This window comes from Camarhynchus parvulus, chromosome 7 (assembly GCF_901933205.1).
Source record: "Camarhynchus parvulus chromosome 7, STF_HiC, whole genome shotgun sequence".
NCBI lineage: Eukaryota > Metazoa > Chordata > Aves > Passeriformes > Thraupidae > Camarhynchus > Camarhynchus parvulus.
This window is the reverse complement of record NC_044577.1, coordinates 12,675,883-12,690,832: the sequence shown is the minus strand read 5'-3', so window position 1 is coordinate 12,690,832 and position 14,950 is coordinate 12,675,883. Positions and strand designations below refer to the sequence as shown.

The 14,950-nt window shown below is 44.7% G+C and overlaps 1 protein-coding gene across 1 annotated transcript in view; it reads left to right on the top strand.

Annotated features, from left to right (window-relative positions):
- Positions 1-9,664, top strand: part of PARD3B (par-3 family cell polarity regulator beta) — a 393,422-nt gene extending 383,758 nt beyond the window's left edge. Inside the window, exon 23 of the mRNA XM_030951868.1 lies at positions 5,023-9,664. Within this exon, the coding sequence (XP_030807728.1) occupies positions 5,023-5,377 (355 nt within the window). The 3' untranslated portion in view covers positions 5,378-9,664. The remainder of the gene's footprint in view (positions 1-5,022) is intronic.
- The last annotated feature ends 5,286 nt before the right edge of the window (positions 9,665-14,950 follow it).

The following is a 14,950-nucleotide window of genomic DNA, read 5'->3' as shown; positions in this document are numbered from 1 at the left end:
TTCCATTTGCTACTTAGTCTGTGGCTGTCTTTGAAGTTTATTTCAAGAAGTACTCTCTAACAAAGTAAGAAGGCAGGTTTTCTTGTGAGATTATATCCCTTGCAAAATATTCCCTCAGCAGCAAGGAGATAGTGATGTAAGAAGAGAGCATTCCCTTCCTTGCTTTTTACCAGGTACTAAGAGGGTGACCTCTGTGACTTTCCCTATAGAACAGAGGGAAGAAAAACCCTTTGTCACAATGAAATCCAAACCCCCAACGTGATGGGGCACAGCACAAGCAGTTAGACCTTCATTTTGCTTTCCTTTGCTTTCAGATAGCCCAAGCACGTCTCCAAGGATGTTAAAGGTGACCTGCAAATGAAGGTTATCAATGAAATGCAGTAAACCTGAAATGTAATTTTTTTTTCTGATTAGGTTTTTGAAGCATCAGGTATTTATGCCAGTCTACTCTGTAAGATTTTCCACAGTTGAAGAATTACTAAAATGGGGGTTAAAAAAAAAAAGAGGAAACCTTCAGATACCTGTGACTAAATAATATTTTGGGTAAAGGAAGTCTTTCCTAAATGTTCCAAATCCTGTGGTGCAGTTTTAAATAAACCCAAAAGCTCTTAAAAATTCTGCAGTAAAGCCAGAAAATACTTTAATTTTTTGTGCTTGGAAGATAAAGCAGAGATAGAAAAACAAACCTGCTTTAGGCTTTACCTGTCATAGAGAAAATAACAACACATTAATTGAATATCAGTCACAAATTACCTGCTTTTCTTGGACAAGTCTACTTTGTGCTCTTAATGCTCAAAATGGATCACAGTTGTTAACTGCTGAATCATTTTAAAAGATAGACTGGTAGAGCTGCAAACCAGCACATGAAGTGAAACACATTCACAACTGCCTGTGTGTGATCTGTAATTTCTCTGCAGGAGAAGGAAGATGAGACTTTGCTTCCTCAAAGCAGAAGGGGCACCATTTTAAGGGGCACCTTGTTCATGACATTTTTGACAAGTGTTTTCACTCTACCCCACCAGTTTCAGTCCTTTGTGGAGCCTGGTGCTTCTCTCTCCCTTCATTCAATTGCTTCCTGCAGCAGCAGCCTCTGCTTTTAGCTAGACCCACATCCATAATGCACTTTCCAGTGGGACCCAGCAGAGCTGAACTATCAGCAAAACCAGGTTTTGAGCTCTGAGATCAGTTCCTTCCCAGGATGTTGCGTCAGCTTCCCTGCCTTCTGCCTGCCATTAATTGCACTGTATCCCCAGGTCAAACAAATGGCCAAAAATCTGGAAAACAGCTGACAGTCAGAGCAGCTCCTACTCAGCATGTCCTCTCAGAGGGCACGGTCCTGGCCTGGTCCTTTTGAGTGGCTGGACCTGCTTGACCCAATTTGTGGATTTTTGATCACTCCCCTGGGTCACTGATTTTCCACTTGAGATTATTGTTTTGACCCCCACACCATGGGTCACTGGGGAGGTGTGATATGGCCCTGTGAACTCTGAACTCATCAGAAGCCAACAAAAACAGTGCAGAGAGGAGAAGAATTTCATTAGGACCTCCTCAGAGGTGGTAGTGTCTGCTGAGGGAAAAGGTAGGAGTTGTTTTCCTTCTTGCAGAAACAAGCACAGCATCTACAAGGGACTGCCAAGTAGAAAGTGTTTGGTTTGGTTTGTTTTGGCAATTTCTTTAAGGATAAACAACAGCATATACTTTTACACCGTGAGCTATCGAGTGAGAAGGGTGTTGGTTCAGAGGAGCTGTCCTCTTCCTGCTGGGAGCTGCCCTCAGTGTCCCAGACTGACTGCTAATGGTGACAGCATTTCTGCAGGCAGAGCTTGGTATTTGCAGTTGTTTCTTTTACCTTAGAAAGATTAACTTTCTGATGGTTAATTTGTCACGCTTGAGGAGGGAAGGACAGTTTTTTCCTGTTTTTTTAAGACTTGTCAGATAGAGGTTCATGGAGACTCTGTAGGCTGGTTGGTTGCACTGTGAGCATCTCCCTGAGAATGAACTTCACCAGGCATGGGTGGTAGGTGAGGAAGAATGAATCCTCGGGAAATAATCTGGCTTCAACATGCTGTGTTTGTCATAAAAGGGAAAAAAAGTGTTGTTATTGTAGCTTGTGTACCTTTGAGTGTAACACCTGCTGGGATCGCTAGGGGAAGTGAGCTGGAGTGTGGAGCAGCCATGAGGATATCTTCTGTGAAATCTCTCTCAGTCATGCTGCCCAGAGTCAGCCTTTTGGACAGTTACGAGTGTTTCCCAAGGTTTTACTCAGGCAAAAGTTATGCTAATTTTTTGCTATATTAGTGCTTGTATTATCCCCAAGGCTGCTCAAATAACTCACATACCCTTGTCTTCCTGGGGCTTTCCTAAAAGGTTTGTGTGAAGTGGATTCCTGTCAGGTCTCTGTGTACAACCTGTCATGACTCTGGGCAAGGCACTCAAGAATTACACCAGCTATGGGTGTTTTGCCCTCAGAGGAAGGAAACTGGTGCTGACAGTGAACAACTTGGGGTTCTATCTTTTAAAGAAAGATTTTGCTCTTCCCACATGTTGTTCTGCAGTTTGTCTATCCAACCACAGATGGTGTTAGCTGTAAGTGAAGCGATGGTGGATTTAGTTCACTAGGAGAGGGAACAGCAGTGGGGATCTGATGGCATTAGCTCAGGCAGCCTGGGGCCATTTCTCAGGTCTGGCACGCTTTGATTGCCCGGGCCCATCTTCACTGCACTGTCCTGGGCCAGAGCAGCCTGAGTGCACAACCCTCTGCACAGTCACAGCTTCTGTGGCAGCAGTGTAACACTCATTCCTAAAACTGGACTGGCTGAGTTTTCCTGGAAACAGGTCTTTTGGCTGGATGGCAAAGCACCCCTCTTTTTTCCTGCATCTTGCAGGCCTCTGGTGTCGGTTGAGGCATGAGTTATGTACTGAAGGCTCAGTATGTCATGATGGTGGCTCAGTCCCATTGTCAGCCATCATTTTGGTGCCAGTTCATCTTGAATTTGTCTTTTTAGAGTAATTCAATTTGCAGTTAGAGCTCTGTCCAAAAGCTACCACTGGGTTTTCAGTGAATTTTGGATCGGGTTCCAACCACAGTCTTTTTTTAATGTGATCCACAAGAATTTCATTGATTATAGCTGCTGATGAGAACACCTTATAAAACCAATGTACAGGATTTTGAGCATGATCCTTTTATTAAAAGGTGATGGGTGTAGGTTTGACATTTGTTCCTCTTGGTGTGCTGCTTGACACAAAGCAGCTCCTACCATAGCAGAACCTTTTATGATTGGAAGTACGTTTTTGTGCACAGAGGCATTAAAGCTGAGTGTGATGGGACTGACTAGTGAACAAGCCTTCCTGCGTGTGGAAAAAAACGTGGAGCAGCTCGTTGGCCTGCTCTGGAAATGAAGCTTTGTTGCAAGGTGTAGGTGTGTGAGCAGTGACGGTAATTGTCTCAGTACGTACGGTTAAGAGTGGTTTGGTATCTCAGAGAGTGGCTTCAGGCCCTTCAGCACTTTGTCTGGACTGTCTCACCAGGAGGTGGGGGGGGGAAGCTGGGAGTGCCTGTCTTTTATAATGTTCTGTTTTTAAAGCAGAAAGTCTCTGGGGAGCATGGGGTCCTAAAAGTCCAAGGCCTGGAATGCTTCCTTTTGCTCTTTCCATTTTAAACAGGAAACATTTGCACTAAGTTATTCCAGGAGGAGAACTGTAGGTTCATTTCAAGGCAGATAATGTTTGTTCATTGCCTATGTCCGTGATTTACCCCATGGGCTTAAACGAGTGCAGCAGAAAACCACATGTTTTGTTTTACTACATGTTAAACAAGTTCCAGTGGAGTCTGGGAGCCCAGGTTAAGAAAGAAGGAGCATGCTTGTAAAATCTCTGTGTGAACAAGAGAGTCATTGACAAATTTTGAACACCTGATCTGCTGTACCAGAATGATGACTTTTTTCGTAATCTATGCAAAGAATATTTAAACAGTTGAGGAGTTCAGTCCCAAAGACACAGAGCAGGTGTAATTGATCTATATAATTGATCAACTTCCAGCCCCTGTTTTGGGCTGTCTTCTTCCCTAAGCTCTCATTTGGAGAGAAGCTTCCTGTGCAGTCAATGAGGGGTTTTGTCCAAAGTGCAAAGACATTTGCAGTCAGACTGGCAAAAACTCCTAATTAAATTGAACTTTTGAGGATGCTCTGGTGATATGTCTGTGAGAACAATTATTTTTGCCATTTCAAAAGTATCACAAGTTAAGTTGTAATAGGAAAAAATATCAATGCTTCATTAGTGAAAATCATGAAATTAAGATGCAGAAGGCTACAGAGAGGACTCCATGGCACATCCTCAGGGATGACACATTCACATGTTGCTTTTCACATGAACTAGGGCTTGTGAGATCCATACTGATGCAGACAAGTTACAGGGCTGTTGTAATATCAGGCCTTTTTGATCACAGATTTTTTGAAACCCCATTGGCAACTTGCCCATTAAACACAGGTATTGTAGCCTGACATCCCCAGTGTTTCTTCCCCAATTTTTCCAACTATGGTGTTTGGAAAGTTTTACAGGCTGACATATTGGGAGAGAATAGTGGGAAATGGTCTGGAAAGCGTGAATATTTGTGCATGTAAAGCTTATGGGATTTGCAGACTTGCAGACCCAACTCATCTGTTTATCCTCAGGCTAGATAAGATTCAGTCAAATATGCATTGTTTAAAGGAGCTTTGTTTCCATTATGGCAAATGGATCACAGGAGACTGACTTTGGAAGCTGAAGGGCTCCAGTGCTCCCCCATTGTAAAAGGGCTGTGATGTGTACTGGACCCTTCCTCAAGTGTCCTGGATGTTACAGACTTTTGTAGCATGCAGGTGGGAAGCTTGTTATCCTTCAGAAGTTCTTTTCATTCATCAGGACTTGTCATGCTTGAGGTGGCATTTCCTCTCCCAAAGTAAACATAGATTGTATGTACAATAATGTATCACTGGGCTAGTAGACTGCCTTTTAACGTGCTTTATTATGTTTTTTCCTGCTCAGGCGTGGACCTGCAGAGCCACTAGAATATTTAACAGGACCACGAGTAACGTACAAAGAGAGAGATCTTCCCTACTACCACGGAGGACAGCCTGTTATCCACCCATCCAAGGGGAACTACATCCGTGTGCCGGACACAAGAGTGGCAGAACTGAGGTACCCTCAGTATTACCCAGCCCAGCCCGTGGCAAACCAGCATAAAGGACCCCTCCGGCAGGACGTGCCTCCTTCCCCTCCGCAGTCCCACCGAGCACCAGCTTACAGTGAAATGGTCCGACACCGTGGGACCAGTCCAGACCAGTACCAGTACAGGCAACAGGATCCCAGGCACAAGAACCCCATGACTGCAGCTGTATAGCCGTGCACTGGACTTGGGCACATAATCCTTGTAGAGTTGTTCCTAAGCATAGCTGCCTGTAAGAATGGCACATGAGACCTGGAGTCGTTCTTACTGAGCTGGGCTCAGCCTAGGTGCTTTCTAACAGGCGAACTAAAGCCACATGAGGTACGATGTGTTTTGAGTATGTGAGGTACCAGACAGTTGAGTGTTTTTTAATTCCTTTTAAAAATAGAAAGTGGCTGCTGGGAATGAAACACAACACTTAATACACCTCAGGGCTATTTACTGAATCCAGTTACACCTTTACAGTACGCAGCTGTCTGTGTAAGGGCAGCAGAGTCACCAGAGTTTACATCAGAGTGCTGTTGTAGAGCCTTTTAAGTGAGAACACAGCATGCAGTATGGACTTCTTGCAGAGCTGGGCATCTTGTATATCTAGTGTGTGATCACGACAAGAGACTGCCACAGAGATAGTGGCCACATTCCAGGCACATCCTGACCAACAGCTCTGCTTTAAGGATGCTGCAGTTCCAGATTTGTGATCTGGCTTCTGTCTTCCTCTGTCTTTTCGGTGGTGGCAGCATTTATCTTGTAGCCTTCATTTTTTGCAGTCCGTGTATCAAGAGTCCTCTCTTATTGCACCTGCTGCAATTGGAGTAGGGTAAAAAGCCTTATCCCCTATGCTTGGGAAGGCTCTCAGAGGACAGGCATCCACCTGAGAACCGTGTCTGTAGAGGGGGGAGTGCGTGCTTGTGAGTGTTGGTTAGTTATACAGTGTGCAGTCTTTAAGTGTAAACCCTGGAGACCAGATCCTCAGCTGCTGCCAGGAAGTGTCGCTTGAGGGGTTTCAGTGGAGCTGACCTATAAAAAAGTGACCAGGGAGGTGACTATGGGCATGGACTCCATAATTCATATTAAGTTACTGTGTCAGGTGCTGCCTTGGCTCCATCAAGGCAGCCCATTCCTGGCCCACTCCAGGCGGTGTTGGAGCCAAGTGCCTGCCAGCAGCGTGTCTGCCCTGGCCAGCCCAGTGCCACCACAAGGCACCTGTTCCTGGGGGCTGCCTTCCATGCACGAGGGAAGCTCAGCCTTGGACAGCGCCGGGCCCCGCCGTGCCAAGTGCCAAACTACTCAAGTTCCTGCAACCAGAGGCCATGATGTCAGTGGGGAAAGGCGCTTTTCACAGCAAGGGATGAGGGAAAAGACAAGGAAAGTAACAGGAAGTGCTTCAAGACCCTGGGGCCCAGGAGGAAGATGTGAGAATAGCTGTTTGTATCAAGTTATTTGCAGCTGTGCATAGGAAGAGAGAAGGTGTCGGTGGGGAGGGGGTGTCAGCAGCACAGCAGAGCCGTGGTGGGGGGACAGGGTGGTGGTGGGGTACGTGCTCAGTCCTTTGCCTCAAACAGCCTGAGTTTGCTCTGCAGCCAGAAATGTGTGTCCCCAGCCACAGGGACCTGTGCGACCTGACCCAAGAGGGCTCTGAGCATTTAGAGATCTGTCTCAAGGATTTTGTCAGGAGGAAACCATGCAGTATTGTGACCTAGAAATATGTTATTTCCAAGTGTCCTTAATTCCTCGACTTCTGCCTTTTGGAAGTGTCACTAAACCACTAGGCCTCCTCTCCTCATCAGGGAAAGACTGTGACCTGGCCAAGGATTAAGCATAACGATTTCTTTGATGTCATTTTGACACATTTGGTATGCAACATATTAAATTACATAGATCACTTCCCAGGTGTTAAATACCATCAGCAGGGTTTCTGCTAGGAGTATGTCCTGCTAGCAGGTAATGGCCCTGATGAGAAGCAGCATTTAATCCCAGCCTACTTTCTTTTCCACTGATGGTACTGGTTAGAGCCTGGCGTAACCCTCAGGCACAAGGAGCACTTGCAACTGCCTGAGTAGCTGGCAGACTCTAGTGCTTGCATTCCCATCAGCCTCCACCCACCACAGGCTGGGAAGCAGGAGAGAGGACACAGCTTTCCATGGCAGAGGAGCACCTCCATGATTCAGACAGAGGGCTGGACTCCCTGGGGCAGGGGCAGGCACAGTTCTAAATCCAGTCAGGAGGAAGCATTGGTGGGAGGGAGAGAGGAAGAGGAATGCAACTGATTATGAAGCAAGAGTGTTTGCTTCTTATTCAATTTCTTTCTGCTCTCTTCCCTAGTAATGTAGGAGGGAAAAACCTCTGGAGGGAGTGTTGGGTGTAAAGCTGGATGTCTCTCAGTACCCTCCATAAATAAGGCACATTCCTCAAGGAAACTGTGCCTGTCATGTACGTGCTCTGCACAGCCCTGTACTTCTCAGAAAACTTTAGATGCTGTAGGATACTCAGCCAGGACTTGGCAGCCACAGGATAGCCGCTGGTGTTATAAAGGCCTGTTGAAATTGAAGCAAAAACAAATTAAAATACTTTCCTTTCCCTCCTTGAAATATAACCCCTGATACATTTGATCCAGCTGCAAAGAACCTAATGTTTGCGACAGTGGCTTTATCAAGCCAGGCCACAATTAAGAACAGCTCTGAATATAAGCTACTGCCTTTGTAAATCACTCTCAACTAACCCTTCAAATGGCATCACAGCACAGTGAACAGAACTTATTTACAGTATTTCATGAGCCAGGGCCAAATAAAATCTGGATGGAAACAGCTCCTAGATTATTTATAGCCTTTGAGGGACCTGCCCAATGTCTCCTCGTAACCTGAATCTTTCCTTAAGAGCTCCCCTTGATGGTATTGGCTCCACTCAGTTGAGGCAGACAAATCAAACAAACACCTTCTGAGCTGTTAATCTTACCTTACCCAACAGGTTATTAAATGATGCTTCTGCTCAGTAAGCAGAAATCAGTAGAGAGCTTCTTCCAATCAAAAAAAAAAAAAAAAGTATAATATATGGATGCATCCTAAAGGTAAGGAGCTAAGGAGGAAAAACAGTGTGACCTAACTGGGGGAGCAAGACCAAAAAGTATTACAGAGCATCTCATCAATCTCTGGTGCCATTGTTCTGGGAGAAAATTGCCATTTCCTGGTTTAATATCTGGTAGAGGTACAGTATTTTCAAAAGTATAATGTGTAACTACAGTATATATAGTCAGCTTTTCTGCAGTATAAAATGTATGATTTTAGCACCATATTGTGGAAAAATATGTACCGTGCAGAATTCACGAGGTGCTACAACTGACGGTTGAAAATACACACTTGCAAAATCCAAAAGAGCCGTTAAGTAACAAGTTGTTCTTTTCCCATATGTCCATATGTTTGGGAAAATTATGAGTCTGAAATGCTCTTGACACGTAATTGCCTCGCACTCCCTCATCCAAAATGTGCCAGTCCAGCAGCAGAGTCACTGACGTAGTGGGTGTGAAGGGAGAGTTGGGTTTGCCACAGGAGCAGCCCTAAGTGTGTGTGTGTGAGCAGGCACCAAGACCGAGGGAGAGAGGCCCACACTCACGTGAAGCTGAAGCTTTGATTTCCTGAACTGGTGGCGTGCAGCCTGCATTTCTGGCTCTGGCACAGGGCCAGCCAGGCCCAGCAGTTGAAAGATTAAGAGATAGAAAAAGAGCCTGTGGATTTTCTGAGTGACCACCCACTAGTGAGCCATGATCTTGGCCTGTGAGCCAACTTTACCACTGTGATATATTATGATGCAGAAGTCTCTAGGCACCCCTCAAATGCATATAGAAACATCAACTGCCCTTTGGGGGGGAAACTAAGCATAGAGAAGAAAAAAAAAGGCTCTTGCCTTGAAAAAGTGCATACAGTCCTGAATTCCAATTCACTCCAGCTTCCTGATCTAGAAATAGCTTCACATGCTGCCTAATTTTTTTACAGATGAATTGTGCTACCTCTTCCTCCCAGCCATCACAGATTTGTTTATCAGAGTTAGTGCTGCGAGTGAATCCTAGCGACTGCTCTGCCAGGGCCACATCCTGACACTGCTCTGAGCAGGGGCTGCTTTGCACTTCCAGAAGGCCCCACACCTGTGCTCCCCGTCACAGTTGTCCTGCAGGGTCCTTAAGCCTTACATGCAAAATCAGAAGTGCTATTCACTATCTCTGCATAGGAAAGAAGGCTTTGTAAGACACTATTGTGTCACTGTGAGGGAGAGAGAGGTACTTGTGATCTTGACAATATCTGTGTGTTTAAGTGAAACTGATTTAAAAATCATGTGTGATTGTTTTGGGGGAGAAATTCAACACGTAATTTGACAGGTTTTTCTAGTACCACATCAAAGATTTTGATCTTTTGTTACATATGGCTATATAAATTTTACCTGGTTTATTTTGCATTAAAATAAAGGCTTTAAGACTATATATGATTATGTACTTGTATGTAGAGTTTTTCCATTCTTTGTGTCTACAAAGTCATCCTCAGCTGTGGATGTGATTTGATATTAGAGGATGATACATGATCAAGCTGGATCAGAATTGGTAAGATGACTTTTTTTAACAAAAAAACAAAACCACAGCAGCCATGTGCTACTTTGTAGGGGAAAAAAGGCATCCCAGGGCTTAACTTGATTCTGTCTCAAATCTGCATTGTCTTCAGCTGTATTGCCTGAATCCTGATTCCATACCCCAGGATTGAGAGGAGAAGCAAGAAAAAGTCCCTTGTCAACTCAGAGAATTTCAGCTTAGGCAGCTGCTTGTTCATTGCTGAAGTTCCCCAGGCACTTTCATCTCAACATGGAGCTCTTCTCTTGCTGTTGGTACCAGCTGAGGTGTTCTGCAGCCTGTAGCAGCTGCCAGAGGGCTGAGAGGGCTGGAGACCCCTGCCAGAGATTTAGGATGCCTTGAAAGTTCTGCACAGGCTCTTCACATGAGGTATGTTGGTCATTTAACTGAAGCTGATAACTCTTATTTTCACACATTATGCACAAGGTAGATCTTTGTAGGATCAGGCTGTGGGTTGCAGTGAAATCTGGGCAAGAGTGTTATGTTAGGTGGAATAATTTTCAAAATAGATACCTCAGTGAAAAGGTATTAGTACAGGGAGAAGGAATAATGAAGCCTAAGATGGAAATTACAGGTTACTGTGAAGAAAAAGGAAAGACTAAAAGATCAAAATAGACAGAAAGGTGTAATAGAAATGGCAGGAATGGGTCAATAAAAATACATGTGTACTGCATTCCAGAACATTTTGAATGCAGGTCTTAGTGTTTACAGCCAAGTCAGCTCATGGATAACTGTCAGTCAATTTTAGCATGTATTAAATTATAAACCACATAGATGCCATTTTTAGAACTAGTCATGTCATAACTTACACTCACAGCTGAAAAATGAACAAATGAAAAGGAGACCTCAGTTTCTCCTGCTGGAGCTGTACAAAGAGTAGCAAAGGACAAAGTAGGAGTATATTAAGAGCTGGAAACTCAGTGACCACAGTTTGAGATCATGGTCCTTCTGCCTTGGTGGTCTCCTGTGGTTTCCCCACAACAGCACTCACTTCCCTGAGACCTGGGCTCAAGTTAAAATCTGTTTTTCAGACTGGTCTATCTGTGTAAGGAAGTACGTGGAGCCATTTGACTGTTCATTAATTGTAATGAACGAGACTGCACCCTCCTGAGACCGGTATCCCGCTGTAAGCAGAGTGGGATGCAGCGCCTTTCCGCACGGAGGCTCTCAGAGCTGCGCTGCCCCAGCAGCTGTGCAGTGACCTGCTGCAATGTGCTCTACCCGCAGCAGAGCATCACAGCCTCTCAGGCATGAGGAACGTGGCAGCTGGGCTGCTTGGGAGGCTCTCAGGAAGCAAAATGCCATTATCAAGATTGAAGTGGAGCTGAGTGGCTCCTGCAGCCTTCCAGAAGGCATTCAGGGCTTCTGGTAAGTCCCAGAGGATTCTGGCTCAAAGGCTCTGGAGGTCTCCTGAGAGGGTACTCAGACTCCTTTTCTTGGTGTGCTCATCCCTACAGAGAAGGTGTGGAGATGCTGAGGCATGCCTTGGGAAAGGATGGAAACAAGACAGAAGGGATCCTAATTCCCAAGTGTGGGATCTGCTCCAGGGGGAACATCTTGGCTGATGGTTTTCTCAGTGAGCTGGATGGGAATGATCTGACACAGGCGACCAGAGAGATAGGATTGCTCTGGGAATGGGTAAGGAGAGATGAGGGAGTGGAGAGTGGGAAATGATAAGGAGAGTCAACTGGAGCAAAGGAAAGGGGATAAGAATTAAAATAGGTGTAAAAAGGGGACAGAGGGTGTCAGACCTGAACAGGAAATAGATGGGAAAGAGAGAGAATTGTCCCCATTGTTCCCGATGTGTGAAATTCACAAACTAACAAGGAAGGTGGAGCTCTGTGATAATGCTCCCCAATTTCTGTTTTGCATCCCAGACTTGTAACATCCCTCCACTGTGTCCAGAGTCAAGACCAGGGACAAAGCAGCACAAAGCTACCTTGTGCCTGAGCAAGAAAGCAGAAGGGCGAGTAGGAATTGTGAGGAAACCCATCAATCAGTATGGGGAGAGAGACACCTATCACACATCCCTGCTCCCTCCCTAGATCACATGCTGGCGTCTAGATCTCACAGCCTGTTCCACACACGCTTCCCTTCATCTCCCTGGGTACCACTAACATCACAGTCTCCTTTCCTGACTGCCTCTTTCATCCAGTGGTTCCCTTTGATCACTGATGTCCCCAAAGCCACATTGACCTTCAGTACAACTTTTGCCTTCACTGCTGAGAAGCCTCACATGCCATCTGCGAGTGTAGCTAACCAACACCAATAATTTTGCTGGCACCTGAAAGAAGTTTGTGGCGCCCAGGACCACCCCACGTGGTATGGGGTGGGACTGTGCTTTCATTACATACAGGGACAAGTAATTTCTGAGTCAGTGCTTTGTGGGTATAGATTGTAAGAAAGACAAAGATTTCATCCGCTTTTTTGCTTGCCTAGAATAAACCTTTGACATGTGCAAAAGCTATTTTATTGCTGGCCCGGTTTCAAGGGCCAAAAAGGTGATTATAGTCTTTAAAGCAGAATTAATTCTCAAACTGTTCCCAAAATATGCCTGACAAACTAACCCAAGCCAGACGAATTGGCTGTGCTCATGGTAAAAGAAAACCTCTGTGCAGAGGAAACAGCCCTGCTTTGCTTTTCCAGAAGAATATCTGCATTTGAAAGAAATAATTTATTGGGAAATATGTACAATACAGTAAAATAGCAAAATGAGACATTCAATGAGGCTTCTATATAAAGCTGTGCCCTTTGCCTCTAGTGGATAATGAATACAAATGATATAAAGAAGCAATGAACATTCAATGTTTTATATTTAAAATACATTTGTGTGGAAAACAATGCGACACAGAAAAAGGACTGAAGGGTTCTCAAAGATAATGCCAGAAGCTGCGAGATGTTAGCAGCTTTGTTGTATAAGTTTCAAGGTGTAGGTTTTTAATTTTCTCTTACGAATCGCAGAAGCAGTCGTGAAAACTGTCATTAAAATTCATGGCAAGGAAAGTAAACTTACATTAAAACCTACCCTGTTCTTCTCTGAATTCTTGGTACTGACTAGGAAGTGTCTGCTTCTCAGCCAAAACCTTACCTACACAATCTGATTTAGTCTCTAGGCTCTGTTAAACTGGAGTTTTCATGCATCACATCCTTCAATCCAAGTACAAAGGAAAAAAAAACTTAAAAATTGCAACCTAGATTTTCAAACCAGCAAGCTATGATGTTAAGAGGTTTCATTTGCCATATTTTTATAGGAATGAAAAGAGAAGAAAAAACAGAGCAAATATGAAGAGATTTGTTTATAGGTAAATAAAAATAAATAAACCTCCCCTCCCTTCCTCCTAGGTATAGATATGCATATATTATATGTATATGTACACACTTAGGTATTGCTGCTTTTGATCTAAAAGCAAGTTTACTTTAATTTATTCTTTAACTTTAGCTTATTTCCAGCCTCTCCCTGAAGGAGTCAGTATTTACAGCAATGTATGTATGAGAGGAAGGCAGTATAAATGGTGAGCACCTGGGTCATGAGTGGTTGGATGTGCAGAGCCACTGAGCCCTGCAAGCAAAACGAGGAGGCAGCTCTCAGAGCAGCATTTCCTCATGCTGCTTGTCGCTCCAGTGCCTGCATCCCTGTAAGTGACAATTTGCAGAGGTGGGCTGAGTTTGCAGGGCAGCCCTGCCCCGGGTGTGGGAAGGATTGGCAAGGCTGCTGCAGTGGGTGAGGGCTCCTGGGTGGGCACCCAGGGCCATGGGGCAGCCACGGCGTTCATGGCCTGGGCAGGATGGGCAGGGGAGGTGGCACCTCCAGGGACATTGAAACCAGAGTATGAGTTAGAGCAATTGTGGGGCTGCTCTTAAGACTGAAGCTGCCTGACAGTCTGTTGATTAATTTGGCAAGCAGAGGAAATCAAAGGCACTCTAAGCATGCTCGGTTTCCACTCTGTATTCACATATGGCCAAATTAATCACAACTAATTCAGTTAGTGGAGTGTTAGGTTCAAAAAGGGTGTTTCTTATCTCTTCACAGAGGCACATGCACACATCCTCCTCACCATGGAGGATGTCTTTCCTGCCCTCCTTCTTTGTGCCTCTCTACCCTCTGTTGAAAATAAGCCCTCCAGGCCAGTCATTTTTCTTTATATATAGTAAGAGGACAGTAAGGCCTCAGTCCAGTGTGCATTTAATGCAGTCCTGCCCCATCCCTCCCCTCCTAGTGCTTGGTCCCATCCCGTCCCCATGTCCTTTCTCCTTCCCCAATTGTAGGGATTTTCATGGCTGTGAAAGGACAATGGAAACTGAGCTGCTATTGAAAAAAAGACTGATTTGCTTTTTCTTTGCTGGGCTGTTTTTGACATGGATCATTTCCCAACTCAGTTCCTCAGATTGCTTTGATGACACAACAGAGTGGATGGAGCAGTGAGGGAACCAGGCTGGAGGTCAGGATGGGTTGGAGAGTGGTTAGACTGCTGTTGCTACAAAACAGAAAAGGGAAAGAAAAAGAAAGGAAAAGAAGAAAGAAAAGAAGAAGAAAAGAAAAGAAGAAGAAAAGAAAAGAAAAGAAAAGAAAAGAAAAGAAAAGAAAAGAAAAGAAAAGAAAAGAAAAGAAAAGAAAAGAAAAGAAAAGAAAAGAAAAGAAAAGAAAAGAAAAGAAAAGAAAAGGAGAAAGTAAAAGAAAAAGAGAAAAGAGAGAAAAGAAAATAAAAGAGCTAAATCACAGCCAAAGCTCAGTGTATTAGGGGTTTGGATTTAAAGTCAAGCACCATCTTCTGCAACGGTTACATTCCTCTGCACATTTACTTCTGGCCAAATTTACTGAGAGCAGAGGCAGCATTCACCAAGTTTGATTTCTTTAGGCTCTCTCCTGTGGATTTTTTTCTGTGTTTAGCATTAGGAAAAGATGGGAAATCTTGAGGCTTCACATAGGTTGTGGATTTTCCCCTTTCCTGGGGATTACTTGCACATGGAGGTAGCAGGGAGCCCTGGGACCCCTTGCAGGGGTAACACACACCACTCACCTCGATGGTCTGGGATAGGGGTGCCGAGGAAGCAGGGCAGTCTTGGGCTCAGTTATGGAGGGCGCACTGAGGTTTCCATGTACTTGGGCTTCCTCAGCTCAGGACAGCTGCTCCCAAGGA